The sequence below is a fragment of the Salmo trutta genome, unplaced genomic scaffold (genome assembly GCF_901001165.1).
Source record: "Salmo trutta unplaced genomic scaffold, fSalTru1.1, whole genome shotgun sequence".
Lineage (NCBI taxonomy): Eukaryota > Metazoa > Chordata > Actinopteri > Salmoniformes > Salmonidae > Salmo > Salmo trutta.
In genome coordinates, this window is record NW_021822695.1 from 335,103 (window position 1) to 360,102 (window position 25,000).

General features: G+C 46.9%; 1 protein-coding gene across 1 annotated transcript in view; it reads right to left on the minus strand.

Annotated features, from left to right (window-relative positions):
* Positions 1-25,000, minus strand: part of LOC115183661 (glutamate receptor 2) — a gene marked incomplete at its 5' end in the record, with an annotated part of 63,316 nt that overhangs the window by 9,584 nt on the left and 28,732 nt on the right. The window contains 8 exons of the mRNA XM_029744772.1: positions 860-974; positions 7,185-7,432; positions 14,730-14,928; positions 17,055-17,422; positions 17,875-18,081; positions 19,923-20,030; positions 23,186-23,290; positions 23,717-23,884. Coding sequence (XP_029600632.1) covers positions 860-974; positions 7,185-7,432; positions 14,730-14,928; positions 17,055-17,422; positions 17,875-18,081; positions 19,923-20,030; positions 23,186-23,290; positions 23,717-23,884 — 1,518 coding nt within the window. The remainder of the gene's footprint in view (positions 1-859; positions 975-7,184; positions 7,433-14,729; positions 14,929-17,054; positions 17,423-17,874; positions 18,082-19,922; positions 20,031-23,185; positions 23,291-23,716; positions 23,885-25,000) is intronic.

Below are 25,000 nucleotides of genomic sequence, written 5' to 3' on the forward strand. Positions count from 1 at the left end.
CTTTTAATTTTAAAATAACTGTCATTGAAGTTGGTGGTAACTACCGATTTTCAGATCCGAGGAGAGAAAATTGTCTGCCATGTTTTGTGTTTCGTTAAGGGCCCAGAGTGACCAAGAAGGCTCAACCAATCACCATACAGATATTATTGACTTTGCCTCTGGGCATCCTATGAGGGGAAATGTAACGTACTGGTTGTGTGTGTGTGTGTGTGTGTGTTGTGTAGACAGTGTGTAGTACTGTGGTGTGTTCTGTGTTAAACAGTACTGCATGTGAACAGCGGTCTCATCAACTCAAACCACACCTTTATTTACCCTGCTAGCCAATGGGGTGTCGTTTGTAAAGTTGAATCATCTTAAATGTTTTAACAATCTGATTTATTTCCGGACATCTGATTTATAAGGACATTTTTTATTTTTTATTTTTTGACCTGATAAATCTATCTTTACAAACGGCACCACATACTAGCCGGACTGACACAGACAGTGTGTGTGTGTGTGTGTGTGTGTGTGTGTGTGTGTGTGTGTGTGTGTGTGTGTGTGTGTGGTGTGTGTGTGTGTGTGTGTGTGTGTGTGTGTGTGTGTGTGTGTGTGTGTGTGTGTGAGTGTGTGTGTGTGTGAGTGTGTGTGTGTGTGTGTGTGTGTGTGTGTGTGTGTGTGTGTGTGTGTGTGTGAGTGTGAGTGTGTGTGTGAGTGTGAGTGTGAGTGTGAGTGTGAGTGTGAGTGTGTGAGTGTGTGCGTGTGTGAGTGCGTGTGTGCGTGCGTGCGTGCGTGCGTGTGCGAGTGCGTGTGAGTGTGTGTGTGTGTGAGTGTGTGTGTGTGTGTGTGTGTGTGTGTGTGTGTGTGTCCCACTGTGACTGACCTTACTTCCTGAGTCCTTGGTTCCACATTCCCCTTTATCGTACCACCACTTGTTCTTTAGCTTGTCTAAGACTCCTTGTTCACTGAGTTTCAACACCGCTAGGTTTACTGGCACTCTTCACAGGGCACGGGGAATAACATAAATAACATTAGCTATGTTATGTTATGTTATTATTTCATGACATACAGCTGTTATGTAGCCTTATGTAGCTTCCTGCCTCCCTACAACAGCCGTTATTAAGCCTTATCTAGCCTTCCTATGTGTTGTCTAATTGAGGTGGCGATAGGCCTTGTTGCTCTACATGTCCTGGCTGAACGTTGAGCTCAACCAGACAGATAGGCACCAACGCATCACCCTGAGTAAGCAGCACAGACACAGAGCACAGCCTCTCAACTTCACATAGCTCTCTGGCCTGTGTGTGTATATATATATATATATGACTTTTTTGTTGATTGCCAAATAAAATCAATCAATCAATCAACCAATCAATCAACCAATCAATCAACCAATCAATCAATCAAACAATCAATCAGCCAATTAATCAATCAGTCAACCAATCAATCAACCAATCAATCAACCAATCAATCAACCAATCAATCAACCAATCAATCAATCAACCAATCAATCAATCAATCAACCAATTAATCAATCAGTCAACCAATCAATCAACCAATCAATCAACCAATCAATCAACCAATCAATCAACCAATCAATCAATCAATCAACCAATCAATCAATCAACCAATCAATCAATCAATCCCCCTGATCCATTGAAGGAGTTCATCAGCTCCAGAATCTCAGGGGTGATGTGTGTGTGTGTGTGTGTCGTCTCCGTGCCGTGTGTGTGCTGCTCACTCCCTGGCCTTAGTTACCAGTCTGTGGCCTGGTGGCGGCTGGGGGCGGGGCTAACCTTGCTTTCTCCTCCTCCGCTGCCACACTCTCCCTTGTCGTACCACCATTTATTTTTCAGTTTGTCCAACAGGCCCTGCTCATTCAGTTTTAACACGGCCAGGTTCACTGCATTTCTACCAACGATAGATAAAACACACTGGTGAGACAGGATGATGTGACAGGTCTGTTCCCCCGAGCTGAATCCTTAGCAGTTAGCCTTAACCTTAGATATTACCATTACTGTTAGCAATTAGCCTTAACCTTAATATTACTACAACCATTAGCATTAGCACCAGGATTAGCGCAATCCTGTAAATCAGCATTAGCAATTAGCTTAGCATAATTTATCAGGCTCTGTTATTGGGATGGTGGCTAAAGGCTGGTGTACAGAAGGCTATCATAATAAGATAATATAATATGCATGCCTGGGCTATAGCCAGTAATAAACTGGTTTATATTATAATAATAATTATAATAATATTAATCATATTATCCAGTAATAAACAGGTCTATATCATAATAATAATAATAATAATAATAATATGACCCAGTAATAAACAGGTCTATATAATAATAATAACAATATGACCCAGTAATAAACAGGTCTACATAATAATAATAATAATAATAATATAACCCAGTAATAAACAGGTCTACATAATAATAATAATAATAATAATATGACCCAGTAATAAACAGGTCTATATAATAATAATAACAATATGACCCAGTAATAAACAGGTCTTAATAATAATAATAATAATAATAATAATAATAATCATAATAATAATAATAATCATAATATGACCCAGTAATAAACAGGTCTATATGATAATAATAATAATAATAATAATAATAATAATATAACCCAGTAATAAACAGGTCTACATAATAATAATAATAATAATAATATTAATATAACCCAGTAATAAACAGGTCTACATAATAATAATAATAATAATAATAATATAACCCAGTAATAAACAGGTCTATATGATAATAATAATAATAATAATAATAATAATAATAATCATAATATGACCCAGTAATAAACAGGTCTATATGATAATAATAATAATAATAATAATAATAATCATAATATGACCCAGTAATAAACAGGTCTGTATGATAATAATAATAATAATAATAATAATAATATGACCCAGTAATAAACAGGTCTAAATAATAATAATAATGATAATAATAATAATAATAATAATAATAATGATAATAATAATAATAATAATATGACCCAGTAATAAACAGGTCTATATGATAATAATAATAATAATAATAATAATATGACCCAGTAATAAACAGGTCTATATGATAATAATAATAATAATAATAATATGACCCAGTAATAAACAGGTCTATATGATAATAATGGTCACATGAACAGACATCACTCCACAGAAACAGAGCGATCAGACAGCAGTTCAACAGATAAACATTTAAACAAATAAGAAACACAACAGTCATGCAGATTGATTAATTAAAGATCCCACTAGTTGCCCTGTAATATAAACATACTCCCCAACCATCACCAGTACCCTGATATTCCCTAACCCAACCCCTAGCCCTAACCCTAACCCAACCATCCTTCCTCAGTACCCTGATATTCCCTAACCCAACCCCTAGCCCTAACCCTAACCCAACCATCCTTCCTCAGTACCCTGATATTCCCTAACCCAACCCCTAGCCCTAACCCAACCATCCTTCCTCAGTACCCTGATATTCCCTAGCCATAACCCTAAACCCCTAACCCTAACCCTAACCCAACCATCCTTCCTCAGTACCCTGATATTCCCTAGCCCTAACCCTAAACCCCTAACCCTAACCCTAACCCTAACCCAACCATCCTTCCTCAGTACCCTGATATTCCCTAACCCAACCCCTAGCCCTAACCCTAACCCAACCATTCTTCCTCAGTACCCTGATATTCCCTAGCCCTAACCCTAAACCCCTAACCCTAACCCTAACCCAACCATCCTTCCTCAGTACCCTGATATTCCCTAGCCCTAACCCTAAACCCCTAACCCTAACCCTAGCCCTAACCCAACCATCCTTCCTCAGTACCCTGATATTCCCTAACCCAACCCCTAGCCCTAACCCTAACCCTAACCCAACCATCCTTCCTCAGTACCCTGATATTCCCTAGCCCAACCCCTAGCCCTAACCCTAACCCAACCATCCTTCCTCAGTACCCTGATATTCCCTAGCCCTAACCCAACCCCTAGCCCTAACCCCTAGCCCAACCCCTAGCCCTAACCCTAACCCAACCCCTAACCCAACCATCCTTCCTCAGTACCCTGATATTCCCTAACCCAACCCCTAGCCCTAACCCAACCCCTAACCCAACCATCCTTCCTCAGTACCCTGATATTCCCTAGCCCAACCCCTAGCCCTAACCCTAACCCCTAGCCCTAACCCTAACCCAACCATCCTTCCTCAGTACCCTGATATTCCCTAACCCAACCCCTAACCCTAGCCCTAACCCAACCCCTAGCCCTAACCCTAACCCAAACCCAACCATCCTTCCTCAGTACCCTGATATTCCCTAGCCCAACCCCTAGCCCTAACCCTAACCCCAACCCCTAGCCCTAACCCTAACCCTAACCCAACCATCCTTCCTCAGTACCCTGATATTCCCTAGCCCAACCCCTAGCCCTAACCCTAAACCCAACCCCTAGCCCTAACCCTAACCCTAACCCAACCATCCTTCCGCAGTACCCTGATATTCCCTAACCCAACCCCTAGCCCTAACCCTAACCCAACCATCCTTCCTCAGTACCCTGATATTCCCTAGCCCAACCCCTAACCCTAACCCAACCATCCTTCCTCAGTACCCTGATATTCCCTAGCCCAACCCCTAGCCCTAACCCTAAACCCTAACCCCTAGCCCAACCCCTAGCCCTAGCCCTAACCCAACCATCCTTCCTCAGTACCCTGATATTCCCTAACCCAACCCCTAGCCCTAGCCCTAACCCCTAGCCCAACCCCTAGCCCTAACCCTAACCCAACCCCTAACCCAACCATCCTTCCTCAGTACCCTGATATTCCCTAACCCAACCCCTAGCCCTAACCCAACCCCTAACCCAACCATCCTTCCTCAGTACCCTGATATTCCCTAGCCCAACCCCTAGCCCTAACCCTAACCCCTAGCCCTAACCCTAACCCAACCATCCTTCCTCAGTACCCTGATATTCCCTAACCCAACCCCTAACCCTAGCCCTAACCCAACCCCTAGCCCTAACCCTAACCCAAACCCAACCATCCTTCCTCAGTACCCTGATATTCCCTAGCCCAACCCCTAGCCCTAACCCTAACCCCAACCCCTAGCCCTAACCCTAACCCTAACCCAACCATCCTTCCTCAGTACCCTGATATTCCCTAGCCCAACCCCTAGCCCTAACCCTAAACCCAACCCCTAGCCCTAACCCTAACCCTAACCCAACCATCCTTCCGCAGTACCCTGATATTCCCTAACCCAACCCCTAGCCCTAACCCTAACCCAACCATCCTTCCTCAGTACCCTGATATTCCCTAGCCCAACCCCTAACCCTAACCCAACCATCCTTCCTCAGTACCCTGATATTCCCTAGCCCAACCCCTACCCCTAACCCTAAACCCTAACCCCTAGCCCAACCCCTAGCCCTAGCCCTAACCCAACCATCCTTCCTCAGTACCCTGATATTCCCTAACCCAACCCCTAGCCCTAGCCCTAACCCCTAGCCCAACCCCTAGCTCTAACCCTAACCCAACCATCCTTCCTCAGTACCCTGATATCCCCTAACCCAACCCCTAGCCCTAACCCTAACCCAACCATCCTTCCTCAGTACCCTGATATTCCCTAACCCAACCCCTAGCCCTAACCCAACCATCCTTCCTCAGTACCCTGATATTCCCTAGCCCTAACCCTAACCCTAACCCAACCCCTAGCCCTAACCCTAACCCCAACCCCTAGCCCTCAGAGTATGGCTGCTCCAAAACAACCCAGGCATTAGTGAAAACATTCTCTCTTCGGCCAATCAGGAAGAAGCAAGATAACTATTGGTCTGAAGCCCATCCCTAGGTACCACAGGGGTTTATTGTGACCAGCCACTAAGAACTATGGGTAATGTAGTCCTGTGGCCAGCCACTAAGAACATTAGGTAGTGTAGTTCTGTTGCCAGCTGCTAAGAACTCTTGGGTAGTGTAGTCTTCCCTAGGCTTACAGATGGTCAGAGTTGGGGATGTGGAGTCCTATACTGTACTATATTATACTACACTATTCTAATATAAACCACTGTGTTTCAGATCATCAGGGTAGGTATGATACCATAACAACAGTAGACATATTGTTATACTATACTATAATATACTATACTAGAATATACTATGTTATACTATACTAGCCTGTATATAAACCGGTGTGTTTCAGATCATCAGGGTAGGTATGATACTATAACAACATTAGAGGACATATTGTTATACTATACTATACTACACTATCCTATAAAATACTATACTATAATACACTATAATATACTATACTATACTAGCCTGTATATAAACCGCTGTGTTTCAGGTCATCAGGGAAGGTAAGATACTATAACAACATTAGAGGACATATTGTTATACTATACTACACTATACTATAAAATACTATACTATATTACAATATAATATACTATACTATACTATAATACACTATAATATACTATGTTATACTATACTGGCCTGTATATAAACCACTGTGTTTCAGGTCATCAGGGTAGGTAAGATACTATAACAACATTAGAGGACATATTGTTATACTATAATATACTATACTATACTATGCTATGCTATACTATGCTATGCTATGCTATGCTATGCTATGCTATACTATGCTATACTGGCCTGTATATAACCGCTGTGTTTCAGGTCATCAGGGTAGGTAAGATACTATAACAACATTAGAGGACATATTGTTATACTATACTATACTACACTATACTATAAAATACTATACTATAATACACTATAATATACTATACTATACTATACTAGCCTGTATATAAACCGGTGTGTTTCAGGTCATCAGGGAAGGTAAGATACTATAACAACATTAGAGGACATATTGTTATACTATAATATACTACACTATAATATACTATGCTATACTATGCTATGCTATGCTATACTATACTATGCTATGCTATGCTATGCTATGCTATACTGGCCTGTATATAAACCACTGTGTTTCAGGTCATCAGGGTAGGTAAGATACTATAACAACATTAGAGGACATATTGTTGTACTATAATATACTATACTATGCTATACTATGCTATGCTATGCTATGCTATACTATACTAGCCTGTATATAAACCACTGTGTTTCAGGTCATCAGGGTAGGTAAGATACTATAACAACATTAGAGGACATATTGTTATACTATCTCACCCACCTTAATGGGGATCCTTTTGGTGTGGCGATGCCGTATCCTTTAGAGTCCAGGTTCCCTCCCACCTTCATGGTGTCGCAGGGTTTCCTCTGCTCGATGTACTCGTTCATGGTGGACTCCAGAAGGTACGCGTACTTCCCCTTGGACTTCCTGACTCTCAGCACCCCCTCCGCTGTCTTCTTCACAAACGGAGACGGCTCTGCCGACTTCATGTACTGCCACATCTTGTCAAACAGTGCTATCTTTGACCTCTGTTGAGAGACAAGACATTATTAACTACACTCTAACCTCTACACCCGCCACATCTTGTAAAACAGCAATATCTTCGACCTCTGTAGAGGGACAACACATTAGAACTACACCTTAGGGTAGGACGGTATACCGTATTTTACTATATACAGGTGTTGATACACAGACCAGTGTATTTTACTATATACAGGTGTTGATACACAGACCAGTGTATTTTACATTATACAGGTTTTGATACACAGACCAGTGTATTTTACATTATACAGGTTTTGATACACAGACCAGTGTATTTTACATTATACAGGTTTTGATACACAGACCAGTGTATTTTACATTATACAGGTTTTGATACACAGACCAGTGTATTTTACATTATACAGGTTTTGATACACAGACCAGTGTATTTTACATTATACAGGTTTTGATACACAGACCAGTGTATTTTACATTATACAGATTTTGATACACAGACCAGTGTATTTTACATTATACAGATTTTGATACACAGACCAGTGTATTTTACATTATACAGATTTTGATACACAGACCAGTGTATTTTACATTATACAGGTGTTGATACACAGACCAGTGTATTTTACATTATACAGGTTTTGATACACAGACCAGTGTATTTTACATTATACAGGTGTTGATACACAGACCAGTGTATTTTACTATCTACAGGTTTTGATACACAGACCTGTTTGGGTTGTTACTTTACATTCTATAAAGGTATTTCAATGTTTGACTTGTTTTGGATGAAACAACATTTTAACCTCCATACAGTTTTCTGTTTCTAAAACTACAATCTGTAACAAACAGTGGACTGCGTTTTGTAGAAACCCTTTGCCGAAGTTTCTAAAAAATGTCATTGCTTAGAAGGAGGGCGATTTGAGCTTCTGCACACACACACACACACACACACACACACACACCACACACACACACACACACACACACACACACACACACACACACACACACACTGCACACACTTCACACACACTGCACACACTTCACACACACACACACACACACACGCACACACTTCACACACACACACACACACACACACACACATTTCACAGAGTAGGCAAATCCTAACGGAAATATGCAAATAAATGCTAGAACATGCCAATAGGATCTCACTAGCTCGTGCTTGGCTCTGCCCACTACGATTAGTTTGCTCCTGTTGGAGACGATAGGCTCTGGTCTATCTTGGGTTGGTCATAAAAATACTGGATACCAGTGGCAGTAGTGTAGGCCAAGATCAGCATTCTGATTGGCTGGGCCTGGCTCCCAAGTCAACATCAAATCAAATGTATTGGTCACGTGCACATGGTTAGCAGATGTTATTGGTCACATGGTTAGCAGATGTTATTGGTCCATACACATGGTTAGCAGATGTTATTGGTCCATACACGTGGTCAGCAGATGTTATTGGTCCATACACATGGTTAGCAGATGTTATTGGTCCATACACATGGTCAGCAGATGTTATTGGTCATATGGTTAGCAGATGTTATTGGTCACCTGGTTAGCAGATGTTATTGGTCCATACACATGGTTAGCAGATGTTATTGGTCCATACACATGGTTAGCAGATGTTATTGGTCACCTGGTTAGCAGATGTTATTGGTCACATGGTTAGCAGATGTTATTGGTCACATGGTTAGCAGATGTTATTGGTCCATACACATGGTTAGCAGATGTTATTGGTCCATACACGTGTTTAGCAGATGTTATTGGTCACATGTTTAGCAGATGTTAATGAGAGTGTAGTGAAATGCTTGTGTTTCTAGCTCCGACAGTGCAGTAATATCTAACTAGTAATATCTAGTGTATTTTACATTATACAGGTTTTGATACACAGACCAGTGTACGGAACCCTGACCTGTTCACCGGACGTGCTTGTTGCACCCTCGACAATTACTATGATTATTATTATTTGACCATGCTGGTCATTTACGAACATTTTAAGATCTTGACCATGTTCTGTTATAATATCCACCCGGCACAGCCAGAAGAGGACTGGCCACCCCTCATAGCCTGGTTCCTCTCTAGGTTTCTTCCTAGGTTTTTGGCCTTTCTCAGGAGTTTTTCCTAGGGAGTTTTTCCCAGCCACCGTGCTTTTTTCACATGCATTGCTTGCTGTTTGGGGTTTTAGGCTGGGTTTCTGTACAGCACTTTGAGATTTCAGCTGATGTACGAAGGGCTATATAAATAAATTTGATTTGATTTGATCTAACAGTTTCACAGCATAAACCCAAAAATACACGTAAAGTAAGGAATGGATTATGAATATATACACACCCTAACCCCTACACCCTAACCCCTACACCCTAACCCCTACACCCTAACCCCTGCTTCCTAGTCTCTAACCCCTACACCCTAACCCCTGCTTCCTAGCCCCTAACCCCTACACCCTAACCCCTGCTTCCTAGCCTCTAACCCCTACACCCTAACCCCTGCTTCCTAGCCTCTAACCCCTACACCCTAACCCCTGCTTCCTAGCCTCTAACCCCTACACCCTAACCCCTGCTTCCTAGCCTCTAACCCCTACACCCCTAACTCCTGCTTCCTAACCTCTAACCCCTACACCCTAACCCCTGCTTCCTAGCCTCTAACCCCTACACCCTAACCCCTGCTTCCTTAGCCACTAACCCCTACACCCTAACCCCTGCTTCCTAGCCTCTAACCCCTACACCCTAACCCCTGCTTCCTAACCTCTAACCCCTACACCCTAACTCCTGCTTCCTAGCCTCTAACCCCTACACCCTAACCCCTGCTTCCTAGCCTCTAACCCCTACACCCTAACCCCTGCTTCCCAGCCTCTAACCCCTACACCCTAACCCCTGCTGCCTAGCCTCTATCCCCTACACCCTAACCCCTGCTTCCTAGCCTCTAATCCCTATACCCTAACTTCTGCTTCCTAACCTCTAACCCCTACACCCTAACCCCTGCTTCCTAGTCTCTATCCCCTACACCCTAACCCCTGCTTCCTAGCCTCTAACTCTAACACCCTAACCCCTGCTTCCTAGACTCTAACCCCTACACCCTAACTCCTGCTTCCTAGCCTCTAACCCCTATACCCTAACTCCTGCTTCCTAGCCTCTATCCCCTACACCCTAAACCCTGCTTCCTAGCCTCTAACCCCTACACCCTAACCCCTGCTTCCTAGCCTCTAACCCCTACACCCTAACCCCTGCTTCCTAGACTCTAACCCCTACACCCTAACCCCTGCTTCCTAGCCCCTAACCCCTACACCCTAACCCCTGCTTCCTAGCCTCTAACCCCTACACCCTAACCCCTGCTTCCTAGCCTCTAACCCCTATACCCTAACTCCTGCTTCCTAGCCTCTATCCCCTACACCCTAAACCCTGCTTCCTAGCCTCTAACCCCTACACCCTAACCCCTGCTTCCTAGCCTCTAACCCCTACACCCTAACCCCTGCTTCCTAGCCTCTAACCCCTACACCCTAACCCCTGCTTCCTAGCCCCTAACCCCTACACCCTAACCCCTGCTTCCTAGCCTCTAACCCCTACACCCTAACCCCTGCTTCCTAGCCTCTAACCCCTACACCCTAACTCCTGCTTCCTGGTCTCTAACCCCTATACCCTAACTCCTGCTTCCTAGCCTCTATCCCCTACACCCTAAACCCTGCTTCCTAGCCTCTAACCCCTACACCCTAACCCCTGCTTCCTAGCCTCTAACCCCTACACCCTAACCCCTGCTTCCTAGCCTCTAACCCCTACAACCTAACCCCTGCTTCCTAGCCTCTAACCCCTACACCCTAACCCCTGCTTCCTAGCCTCTAACCCCTACCAGTTATAGTCTTTCACTAACAGTTCATTGTGGGCATTGAGGCGTGTGAATGTGTCTGATCGTATTGATGTGTGTATTACGCTTTATTGATGTGTTTATGAGAGTGTGTGATATCATACAGGGCCATATTGATTGTGTGTGTGTGTGTGTGTGTGTGTGTGTGTGTGTGTGTGTGTGTGTGTGTGTGTGTGTGTGTGTGTGTGTATTGAGTGTGAGCGATATCATACAGGGCCATATTGATGTGTGTGTGCCAGGGTATTGGCAACCATTTTGGATTTGGAGTTATTTTTGACTCGCATCGTTGGGACGGGCTCGTAACCAATTATTTAATGGTAAAGTCTACACCCGTTGTATTGGTGGAGCTATATCGGGCTCCTGAGTGGCGCTGCGGTCTAAGGTGCTGCATCGCAGTGCTAGAGGTGGCACTACAGACCCTGGTTCAATTCCAGGCTGTATCACAACTGGCTGTGATTGGGCGTCCCATAGGGTGGTGCACAGCGTCGTCCGGGTTAGGGTTTGGCCGGGTAGGCCGTCATTGTAAATTGCCTAGTAAAATAAAAGTATTTGGCGCATGTGACAAATACAATTTGATCTGATTTTGGTTTATGGATTGGAGTCTGACAGCTGTCCGTCTAGCCCCACACTGCTCTGGTCTGACAGCTGTCCATCTAGCCCCACACTGCTCTGGTCTGACTGACTGCTGTCCATCTAGCCCCACACTGCTCTGGTCTGACAGCTGTCCATCTAGCCCCACACTGCTCTGGTCTGACTGACTGACAGCTGTCCATCTAGCCCCACACTGCTCTGGTCTGACAGCTGTCCATCTAGCCCCACACTGCTCTGGTCTGACAGCTGTCCATCTAGCCCCACACTGCTCTGGTCTGACTGACTGCTGTCCATCTAGCCCCACACTGCTCTGGTCTGACAGCTGTCCATCTAGCCCCACACTGCTCTGGTCTGACTGACTGACAGCTGTCCATCTAGCCCCACACTGCTCTGGTCTGACAGCTGTCCATCTATATACAGGGCATTCTGAAAGTATTGATTAGGCCTGTCCTGTCAGATCACAGCTATATACAGGGCATTCTGAAAGTATTGATTAGGCCTGTCCTGTCAGATCACAGCTATATACAGGGCATTCTGAAAGTATTGATTAGGCCTGTCAGATCACAGCCATATACAGGGCATTCTGAAAGTATTGATTAGGCCTGTCAGATCACAGCTATATACAGGGCATTCTGAAAGTATTGATTAGGCCTGTCAGATCACAGCTATATACAGGGCATTCTGAAAGTATTGATTAGGCCTGTCCTGTCAGATCACAGCTATATACAGGGCATTCTGAAAGGATTGATTAGGCCTGTCAGATCACAGCTATATACAGGGCATTCTGAAAGTATTGATTAGGCCTGTCCTGTCAGATCACAGCTATATACAGGGCATTCTGAAAGTATTGATTAGGCCTGTCAGATCACAGCTATATACAGGGCATTCTGAAAGTATTGATTAGGCCTGTCAGATCACAGCTATATACAGGGCATTCTGAAAGTATTGATTAGGCCTGTCAGATCACAGCTATATACAGGGCATTCTGAAAGTATTGATTAGGCCTGTCCTGTCAGATCACAGCATTCGGAAAGTATTCAGACCCCTTAATTCTTTCCACATTTTGTTATGTTACAGCCTTATTCTAAAATGTATTAAATTGTATTTTTTCCTCATCAATCTATACACAATACCACATAATGACAAAGAAAAAAACAACAGTTTGTAAATGTATTAAAAATAAAAACTGATATCACATTTCCATAAGTATTCAGACCCTTTACTCAGTACTTTGTTGAAGGACCTTTAGCAGCGATTACAGCCTCCAGTCTTCTTGGGTATGACGCTACAAGCTTGGCACACCTGTATTTGGGGAGTTTCTCCCATTCTTCTCTGCAGATCCTCTCAAGCTCTGTCAGGTTGGATGGGGAGCGTCGCTGCACAGCTATTTTCAGGTCTCTCCTGTGATGTTCGATCGGGTTCAAGTCCAGGCTCTGGCTGGGCCACTCAAGGGCATTCAGAGACTTGTCCCGAAGCCACTCCTGTGTTGTCTTGGCTGTGTGCTTAGGGTCATTGTCCTGTTGGAAGGTGAACCTTCACCCCAGTCTGAGGTCCTGAGCGCTCTGGAGCAGGTTTTCATCAAGGATCTCTCTGTACTTCGCTCCGTTCATCTTTCCCTTGATCCTGACTAGTCTCCCGGTCCCTGCCCCTGAAAAACATCCCCACAGCATGATGCTGCCACCACCATGCTTCACTGTAGGGATGGTGCCAGGTTTCCTCCAGATGTGATGCTTGGCATTCAGGTCAAAGAGTTCAATCTTGGTTTCATCAGACCAGAGAATCTTGTTTCTCATGGTCTGAGAGTCCTTTAGGTGCCTTTTGGCAAACTCCAAGTGGGCTGTCATGTGCCTTTTACTGAGGAGTGGCTTCCGTCTGGCCACTCTACCATAAAGACCTGATTGGTGGAGTGCTGCAGAGATGGTTGTCCTTCTGGAAGGTTCTCCCATCTCACCAGAGGAACTAGAGCTCTGACAGAGGGACCATCAGGTTCTTGGTCACCTCCCTGACCAAGGCCCTTCTCCCCCGATTGCTCAGTTTGGAACTTTGTGGTTCCAAACCTTTTTTGGTACCCTTCCCCAGATCTGTGCCACGATACAATCTTGTCTTGGAGCTCTACGGACAATTCCTTCGACCTCATGGCCTGTTTTTTTTGCTCTGACATGCACTGTCAACACTGTCAACTGTGGGACCTTACATAGACAGTTGTGTGCCTTTCCAAATCATCAATATCTGAAGGATGATCAACGGAAACAGGATGCTCAGTTCAATTTTCGAGTCTCATAGCAAAGGGTCTGAATACTTACAGTATATACAGTACATAGACTGCCTGTGCTGAAGACCTGCCTAGGACTAAAGCAGAGCAACTAGCAAGGTACTGCTCTGGTATGGACAGACAATCCTTCTTGATGTTGGACAGCCGAGCTGTGGGGAGAACAAAGGGGCTTTTTGTGTCCTTGAATCTGAGACCTTTGAAATGTTTCAATCCTTCTTGATGTTGTGTGTGAGTCTGTCTGTCTGTCTGTCTGTCTGTCTGTCTGTCTGTCTGTCTGTCTGTCTGTCTGTCTGTCTGTCTGTCTGTCTGTCTGTCTGTCTGTCTGTCTGTCTGTCTGTCTGTCTGTCTGTCTGTCTGTCTGTCTCTGTGTGTGTGTGTGTGTGTGTGTGTGTGTGTGTGTGTGTGTGTGTGTGTGTGTGTGTGTGTGGTGTGTGTGTGTGTATGTGGTGTGTGTGTGTGTGTGTGTGTGTTGGTGGTGTGTGTGTGTGTATGTATGTGTGTGTGTATGTGTGTGTGTGTGTGGTGTGGTGTGGTGTGTGGTGTGTGTGTGTGGTGTGTGTGTGGTGTGTGGTGTGTGGTGTGTGTGTGTAACCCACCCTAAAGAACTCCTTGGTAGAGCCAGAGTCCAGGGTCCCGTAGGCGATCTCCGTCTGTTTAGCCAGGTCCTCTGCTCCCTCTATAGGGGAGACCATCCTCTCCACAGTGAGGAAGGCAGCCAGGTTGGCCGTGTAGGAGGAGATGATGATTAGAGTGAAGAACCACCACACACCACCCACTATACGTCCTGATAGAGACCTGGGGAGATATAACCACACACAGTCACACACCACACACAGAGAGAGAGAGACAGAGAGAGAGAGAGAGAGAGCGACGGAGAGAGAGAGAGCGAGAGAGAGAGACAGAGAGAGAGAGAGAGAGAGAGAGAGAGAGAAAGAGAAGAGAGAGGAGAGAAAGACAGAGAGAGGTAGAGAGAGAGTAGAGAGAGAGAGAGCAGAGAGAGAGAGAGGGAGACAGAGAGACAGGAGAGGGAGACAGAGAGAGAGAGAGACAGAGAGAGGGTAGAGAGAGAGAGAGAGAGGTAGAGAGAGAGAGAGAGAGAGAGAGAGAGGAGAGAGAGAGAGAGAGAGGGAGAAAGATAGAGAGAGAGAGAGAGGCAGAGAGAGAGAGAGAGAGAGAGGTAGAGAGGTAGAGAGATAGAGAGAGAGAGAGAGAGAGAGAGAGGCAGAGAGAGAGAGAGAGAGAGATGTAGCCTGGTAGACCCGTAGCAAGGAGAGAAACGGGAATATGCAGCAAAAACACGGTACCCCTCCAAGAGGCAGGAAAAGGAAGTGACATCATGCATTGACGGCCCCAGGGTGGTGGATATATGCTAACCTGACCTTTGACCTCTGATCCCTGACCTGTGGTTATGTGGTGGTCCTCGTCTTCTCTCCTCTCGCTCCTCCCCTCTTCTCTTCTCTCCTCCCCTCTTCTTCTTTCCTCTCCTCGTCTCCTCTCCTCTCATCTCCTCTCCTCCACTCTTCTCTCCCCTTCTGTTCTCTCTCCTCTCCCCTTCTTTTCTCCTCCCCTCTTCTCTTCTCTTCTCTCCTCTCCTCTCCCCTCCTCACTTCCTCTTTCCTCTTCTCTCTCCTCTCTTCTCCTCTCCTCTCCTCGTCTCCTCTCCTCTCATCCCCTCTCCCCTTCTCCTCTCTTCTCTTCTCCCCTTCTCCTCTCCCCTTCTCCTCTCCTCTCTCTACTGATGTGAAATTCCAGGCTAGGTGATGTTAACTGTTAAACATACGCACCCAGACACCCTAACCCCTACTTCTAAACCCCTCAACTCTAACACCCTAAACTACCTCCTCTCTTCTGATCAGTAGTCTGGACTGAGACACAGGGAAAGTTGTTTAGGAGAGCTAGTAGCTAGAATCAGTTAGCATTAGAGCTAATGGCTAGAATCAGTTAGCATTAGAGCTAGAGGCTAGAATCAGTGAGCATTAGGTGTAGCAGCTAGATTCAGTTAGCATTAGAGCTAGAGGCTAAAATCAGTGAGCATTAGCGCTAATGGCTAGAATCAGTTAGCATTAGGGGTAGCAGCTAGAATCAGTTAGCATTAGAGCTAGAGGCTAAAATCAGTGAGCATTAGAGCTAATGGCTATAATTAGTTAGCATTAGGGGTAGCAGCTGGAATCAGTTAGCATTAGAGCTAGAGGCTAGAATCAGTGAGCATTAGAGCTAATGGCTATTATCAGTTAGCATTGGGGTAGCAGCTAGAATCAGTGAGCATTAGAGCTAATGGCTATAATTAGTTAGCATTAGGGGTAGCAGCTAGAGTCAGTTAGCATTAGATCTAGAGGCTAGAATCAGTGAGCATTAGAGCTAATGGCTAATATCAGTTAGCATTGGGGTAGCAGCTAGAGTCAGTTAGCATTAGAGCTAGAGGCTAGAATCAATGAGCATTAGAGCTAGAGGCTAGAATCAGTTAGCATTAGAGCTAATGGCTAGAATCAGTTAGCATTAGAGCTAGAGGCTAGAATCAGTTAGCATTTGGGCTAGCAGCTAGAATCAGTTAGGTTTAGAGCTAGAAGCTAGAATCAGTGATCATTAGAGCTAATGGCTAGAATCAGTTAGCATTAGGGCTAATGGCTATAATTAGTTAGCATTAGAACTAGAAGCTAGATTCAGTGAGGATTAGAGCTAGCAGCTAGAATCAGTTAGCATTAGAACTAGAAGCTAGATTCAGTGAGGATTAGAGCTAACAGCTAGAATCAGTTAGCATTAGAACTGGAAGCCAGAGGTCGGGTTTAAAGCTAGCGGCTAGAGGTCAGAGGTCAGGGTTAGCGTAAGCGGCAGGAAGTGAGGTCAGCATATACACACCAGCTCCAGGAGGAAGGGGGGCTGCCAACACAGCTAGCCACGTTACCTAGCAACAGGACACCAACCTTGGGGAGATATCACAGCCTTGCTGCATAAAGGCTCCTAGAGAGAACCACAGAGAGTTAAAGATCCCAAACTCATTAGAGGATTCGCTGGTGGGCAGCTGGCCATCCTCATACTCCTCCATGTGCCATTCATACGGGCTGAACCGGCTCACCAGGAACAGCACTACGCTCACGCCGATATAGGCAAACACTATACACATCCAGATCTCATAGGCCAACGGGTCCAGGAAGGAGAACACCCCGGGTTTAGACTTCTGGGGCTTCTTGATCATGATGGAGATGCCCAGAGACATGAACGGCTTGGAAAAGTCGATCACCTCCTCTCGGACCAGGGTGATAGTGAGAGGAGCCACGGCTATGTCTGCTTTCTACAGGGAGGGGGGCAGGGGGGAGAGGGGGAGGAGGGGGAGAGGGGAGGAGGGGGAGGGGGAGGGGGAGGAGGGGGAGAGGGGGAGGAGGGGGAGAGGGGAGGAGGGGGGAGAGGGAGAGAGGGGGAGGAGGGGGAGAGGGGGAGAGGGGAGGAGGGGGAGAGGGGAGGAGGAGGAGACGGGAGGAGGGGGAGAGGGGAGGAGGGGGAGAGGGGGAGGAGGGGGAGAGGGGAGGAGGAGGAGAGGGGAGGAGGGGGAGAGGGGAGGAGGGGGAGAGGGGGAGGAGAGGGGAGGAGGGGAGAGGGGAGGAGGAGGAGAGGGGGAGGAGGGGGGAGAGGGGAGGAGGAGGAGGAGGGGGAGAGGGGAGGCAGAGAGTTACTTAGTTCTTGTGTCCTTAGGTACTAGTTTCACAATAACAACAGAGATCAAAGGTTAGAGGTCAGGGTCCTTACCCCGTACACCAGCTCTCCAACCATCCCGTTCCAGATCTTGGTTTCAGCGTCTCGAGCTCCGTACTTTCCATCTCCCACAATCCTTAGCTGGTAGCGTATCCCACAGTGCTTAGCGATCTCTGCTGCCAGGTCTACGCAGTAGCCTTCGTAACGGTCGTTGTCTAGGAACAACTCAGCATTCTTCTTTAGCATCACGTATGGGGCTTCCTGCAACACACACACACACACACACACACACACACACACACACACACACACACACACACACACACACACACACACACACACACACACACACACACACACACACACACTGTTACCAGGATGTCTTTAAAGATGACCATCTTTCTTGTGATTTGAACAACCACCCACCAGCCTTCACCACCCTTCACCCTCCACCACCCACCCCCCTTCACCACCCACCACCCTTCACCACCCACCCCCCTTCACCACCCACCACCCTTCACCACCCACCCCCCTTCACCACCCACCACCCTTCACCACCCACCACCCTTCACCACCCACCCCCCTTCACCACCCACCACCCTTCACCACCCTTCACCACCCACCCCCCTTCACCACCCTTCACCACCCTTCACCACCCTTCACCACCCTTCACCACCCTTCACCCACCACCCCCCTTCACCACCCTTCACCACCCTTCACCACCCTTCACCACCCTTCACCACCCACCACCCTTCACCACCCTTCACCACCCTTCACCACCCACCACCCTTCACCACCCCCACCCTTCACCACCCACCACCCTTCACCACCCCTTCACCACCCTTCACCACCCACCACCCTTCACCACCCTTCACCACCCTTCACCCTTCACCACCCTTCACCACCCTTCACCACCCTTCACCACCCTTCACCACCCTTCACCACCCACCACCCTTCACCACCCACCACCCTTCACCACCCTTCACCACCCACCACCCTTCACCACCCTTCACCACCCACCCCCCTTCACCACCACCACCACCCACCACCCTTCACCACCCACCACCCTTCACCACCCTTCACCACCCTTCACCACCCACCACCCTTCACCACCCTTCACCACCCACCACCCTTCACCACCCTTCACCACCCACCCCCCTTCACCACCCACCCCCCTTCACCACCCTTCACCACCCTTCACCACCCTTCACCACCCACCACCCTTCACCACCCCTTCACCACCCACCACCCTTCACCACCCTTCACCACCCACCACCCTTCACCACCCTTCACCACCCTTCACCCTTCACCACCCTTCACCACCCTTCACCACCCTTCACCACCCTTCACCACCACCACCACCCTTCACCACCCACCACCCTTCACCACCCTTCACCACCCTTCACCACCCACCACCCTTCACCACCCTTCACCACCCTTCACCCTTCACCACCCTTCACCACCCTTCACCACCCTTCACCCTTCACCACCCTTCACCACCCTTCACCACCCTTCACCACCCACCACCCTTCACCACCCACCACCCTTCACCACCCTTCACCCCCCTTCACCCCCCTTCACCACCCTTCACCCTTCACCACCCTTCACCACCCTTCACCACCCTTCACCACCCACCACCCTTCACCACCCACCACCCTTCACCACCCTTCACCCCCCCTTCACCCCCCTTCACCACCCTTCACCCTTCACCACCCTTCACCACCCTTCACCACCCTTCACCACCCTTCACCACCCTTCACCCTTCACCACCCTTCACCACCCTTCACCACCCACCACCCTTCACCACCCTTCACCCCCCTTCACCCCCCTTCACCACCCTTCACCCTCCACCACCCTTCACCACCCTTCACCACCCTTCACCACCCTTCACCACCCTTCACCACCCTTCACCTTCACCACCCTTCACCACCCTTCACCACCCTTCACCACCCTTCACCACCCTTCACCACCCCCTTCACCACCCACCACCCTTCACCACCCACCACCCTTCACCACCCACCACCCTTCACCACCCTTCACCACCCTTCACCACCCTTCACCCTTCACCACCCTTCACCACCCTTCACCCCCCACGTCGTTACCAGGATAGTTGTGACGATAACAGTCTTGTTCTCCATCCCATTAGTGTCGTTGGGGAAGATGTCTAGTTTAGTCACCACCATCTTGTCCACTTCATTCCAGTAGCCGATCTGAAAACACACACACACACGTGCGCGCATGCGCACGCACGCGCGCACACACACACACACACACACACACACACACACACACACACACACACACACACACACACACACACACACACGCGTAAACCTGTAGCGTCGTTCCAATCAACTAATCACCAATAGCATGTGCAGCTGAATCAGGTGTGTTGGTGCTGGGCCTCTGATAGGAGGGAAGGGCATTGGCCTATCAAAGATGGGCAGAAACTGCTTCTCCAATAGAAATCCCTGATCACAACGTCATGGCGACGTCGGCTCGCTCATGGGGGGGGGGTCGGTCGTCTGGAGCCAAACTGAGCATGTGCAGGGCGTCAGATCAAAGGCACTTCCATATAAAGTAGTTTTTGAGGAAAATGAAAAGGTGTCAGTCACTATAACGAGGTTGGTTGGAGTAATGACATGTTCAGCTACTGAAGACATTTCGCCTCAAATCAGGGTTGGGCCTTTAGATTTGGAGAAAATTAACAACTAAGAAATCATTTTTCACTTCTCTCATTGACTTCTCAAACCCCAAACCCTGGTCTGGCCTGGTCTGGTCTGACCTGGTCTGGTCTGGGCTGGTCTGGTCTGGCCTGGTCTGACATGGCCTGGTCTGACATGGCCTGGTCTGGCCTGGTCTGGTCTGACCTGGTCTGGCCTGGTCTGACCTGGTCTGGCCTGGTCTGACCTGGTCGTTGTCTGACCTGGTCTGGTCTGACCTGGTCTGGCCTGGTCTGGTCTGGCGTGGTCTGACCTGGCCTGGTCTGGCCTGGTCTGGTCTGGTCTGGCCTGGTCTGACCTGGTCTGGTCTGGTCTGGTCTGGCCTGGTCTGGTCTGACTTGGTCTGGTCTGGTCTGGTCTGACCTGGTTGTTGTCTGGTCTGACCTGGCCTGGTCTGGTCTGGTCTGGCCTGGTCTGGTCTGACCTGGTCTGGTCTGGTCTGGCCTGGTCTGACCTGGTCTGGTCTGGTCTGGCCTGGCCTGGTCTGACCTGGTCTGGTCTGGTCTGGTCTGGCCTGGTCTGACCTGGTCTGGTCTGACCTGGTCTGACCTGGTCTGGCCTGGTCTGGCCTGGTCTGACCTGGTCTGGTCTGGCCAGGTCTGGTCTGGTCTGACCTGGCCTGGTCTGGTCTGGTCTGACCTGTTCTGGCCTGGTCTGGTCTGGCGTGGTCTAACCTGGCCTGGTCTGGTCTGTTTGGTTTGTTTTGCAAGCTTCCCAGAAGTCTCGCGATGTTGAGCCTCTGGGTTTAGAAATGCTTGTGGGCCTCCCTCTCTGGATAAAAATAAACATCAGTCTTTCTTCTAAACTAAGCTAGAGCTGTTTTTACGGCCATGTTTCTATCACCTAAACTCGATGTTAGCTAGCTAAGCTAGGCTAATATTTGTAAAGCAAGCATGCTAGGTAGCTAAATATTATGACAAAAAAAAGCTTTGTTTGTTGCCAAAGAGATTGCTTGCTAAGACATATGTACAATCAAAGAAATATATTGTAACGACCCGGTATTGTGTTCTGTGTTTGTGGGTGTGTTATGGTTCTCATGGCTACTAGCAGGGGTTAAATATGTCAGGACAGAGGGAAAGGTTAATAAAAATTTGACAACATTTAGCCATCTGTTAGCTTGTAATTCAGAGTTGAAACACGCTAGCTAGCTAATATAAACGAACAGGGATTGAAAGCTTGTCCTCTGATGTGTTTGGTCAGCCTGCTAGCTAATAGCCAATCCCAAGGCAAGCAAGGTTAGGAATCTAGCTAGCTATGCTAGCGATGATGCTAACCGTTTAGCTAGCTAGCAAGTTAAACATTTGGCTAGCTGTGGCCATGGCAAGCAAGGTTGGATATTAAGCTAGCGAACTATCTTGTTATGCTAGCGATGAAGCTAAACATTTAGCTAGCTAGCAAGCTAAACATTTGGCTAGCAGGCATGGGGAGTACAGGGTAACATTAGTTACAGCATGGTGAGGGTAAATTCTTTCTTCAACATCTTGCTAGCTAGCTAGTTGTAGCAAAGCTAGCTGCACAGTCGCATTACATGACATAATTTCTGTTCTGGAGGCAGTGGAAACACAGTTCAAGCTAGCCCCAACTCAGGTTGACTTCCAAGAGGCTTTAGATACAGCAGTTTCTTTCTGGAATTCAGAGGTGCGCTACAACGGGACTTTCTCTTGCTTTGAATTCATTTTTGCAATTTGTTCCAGTCATTGGCAGCAGAGAACTTGAAGGAAAGGCGGCCAAAGGAGGTGTTGGCTTTGGGGATGACCAGTGAGATATGCCTGCTGGAGTGTGTGCTACAGGTGCGTGTTGTTATCGTGACCAGTGAGCTGAGATAAGGCGGAGCTTTACCTAGCAGAGACTTATAGATGACCTGGAGCCAGTGGGTCTGGTGACGAATAGGTAGCGAGGGCCAGCCGACGAGAGCATACAGGTCGCAGTGGTGGGTAGTATATGGGGCTTTGGTGACAAAACGGATGGCACTGTGATAGACTGCATCCAGTTTGTTGAGTAGAGTGTTGGAGGCTATTTTGTAAATGACATCGCCGAAGTCGAGGATCGGTAGGATGGTCAGTTTTACGAGGGTATGTTTGGTAGCATGAGTGAAGGATGCTTTGTTGCAAAATAGGAAGCCAATTCTAGATTTAACTTTGGATTGGAGATGCTTAATGTGAGTCTGGAAGGAGAGTTTACAGTCTAACCAGACACCTAGGTATTTGGAGTTGTCCACATATTCTAAGTCAGAACCGTCCAGAGTAGTGATGCTGGACGGGCGAGCAGGTGCAGGCAGCGATCGGTTGAAGAGCATGCATTTAGTTTTACTTGTATTTAAGAGCAGTTGGAGGCCACGGAAGGAGAGTTGTATGGCATTGAAGCTCGTCTGGAGGTTAGTTAACACAGTGTCCAAAGAAGGGCCAGAAGTATACAGAATGGTGTCGTCTGCGTAGAGGTGGATCAGAGAATCACCAGCAGCAAGAGCGACATCATTGATGTATACAGAGAAGAGAGTCGGCCCGAGAATTTAACCCTGTGGTACCCCCATAGAGACTGCCAGAGGTCCGGACAATGCTGATTGACTGATTGTAAGGAAGTGAATAGGCTGGTGAATGTTAATTGGCTCATTGTAAGGAAGTGAGTGTGTTGGTTGGCTGTACCTTAACTGGTCCAGTGTTCTTCAGTTCCATCACGTTGACGGAGTAGTTGACTCTTTTACCATACTGGTCAAACTGGATATTACCTGTCAGCCCATCCACACGCACCTACACACACACACACACACACCACACACACACACACACACACACACACACCACACACACACCACACACAACACACACACACACACACCGCACACACACACACACACACACACACACACACACACACACACACACACACACACACACACACACCACACACAAACACACACACACCGCACACACCGCACACACACACACACACACACACACACACACACACACACACACACACACACACACACACACACACACACCACACACACCACACACACACACACACCACACACACACACACACACACACACACACACACACACACACACACACACACACACACACAGTATTTTACCCCATCCATATAAAACTACACAACACACAAGATCATTGAAAACCCTAAACCACGCTAACAGCTGTTTCTATGGTAACCTGTTTGAGGGCGCGTTCTATCTCCATCCCTTGAGACCAGGGCACTGCCGGATTGGCCAGGCAGTCCCCGTTATTGCCACGACGACTGAAATCGATCCGCTGCTTGGTGAGTGTCCGGAACGCTTCGGTCATAACCTGGACCGCATCATAGGTCAGAGCTGATGTGTACTGGAGAGAGAGAGAGAGAGATGGGGAGAGAGAGAGATGGGGAGAGAGAAAGAGAGATGGAAAGATTAATATATATTGAGAGATAGAGAGGGAGAGAGAGAGAGAGAGAGAGACAGAGAGAGACAGAGAGAGAGGGAGAGAGAGGGAGAGGGAGAGAGAGACAGAGAGGGAGGGAGATGGAGAGATGAAGAGAGATGGAGAGAGAGAGGGAGAGAGAGAGACAGAGAGAGAGAGAGATAGAGAGATGGAGAGAGAGACAGAGAGAGAGGGAGAGAGATGGAGAGATTAATATATATTGAGAGATGGGGAGGGAGGGAGGGAGATGGAGAGAGATGGAGAGAGAGAGAGGGAGAGAGATGGTTAGAGGTTACTGTACATCTACATGGTACTCCTTCCTGTACTGTATATTGATATTGATCACTGCATTGTTGTGAAAAGAGTGTGATGATGATGTAATACTTGTGCTGTTCTAATAACTGATTTCTGTCTTCTATTTATATGCTGTTCTAATAACTCATTTCTGTGTTCTATTTATATGCTGTTCTAATAACTCATTTCTGTGTTCTATTTATATGCTGTTCTAATAACTCATTTCTGTGTTCTATTTATATGCTGTTCTAATAACTAATTTCTGTGTTCTATTTATTTGCTGTTCTAATAACTCATTTGTGTGTTCTATTTATATGCTGTTCTAATAACTCATTTCTGTGTTCTATTTATATGCTGTTCTAATAACTCATTTCTGTGTTCTATTTATATGCTGTTCTAATAACTCATTTCTGTGTTCTATTTATATGCTGTGCTAATAACTCATTTCTGTGTTCTATTTATATGCTGTTCTAATAACTCATTTCTGTCTTCTATTTATATGCTGTTCTAATAACTCATTTCTGTGTTCTATTTATATGCTGTTCTAATAACTCATTTCTGTGTTCTATTTATATGCTGTTCTAATAACTCATTTCTGTGTTCTATTTATATGCTGTTCTAATAACTCATTTCTGTGTTCATGCAAGTGACTGATTGAACGAATCCTCACTTATCAGTATCTGCAATTTGGTTAGAGGTCGTATCCTGATGCTGGTGTCAGCATCAGGGTTAGGGTAGGGGTAAAGG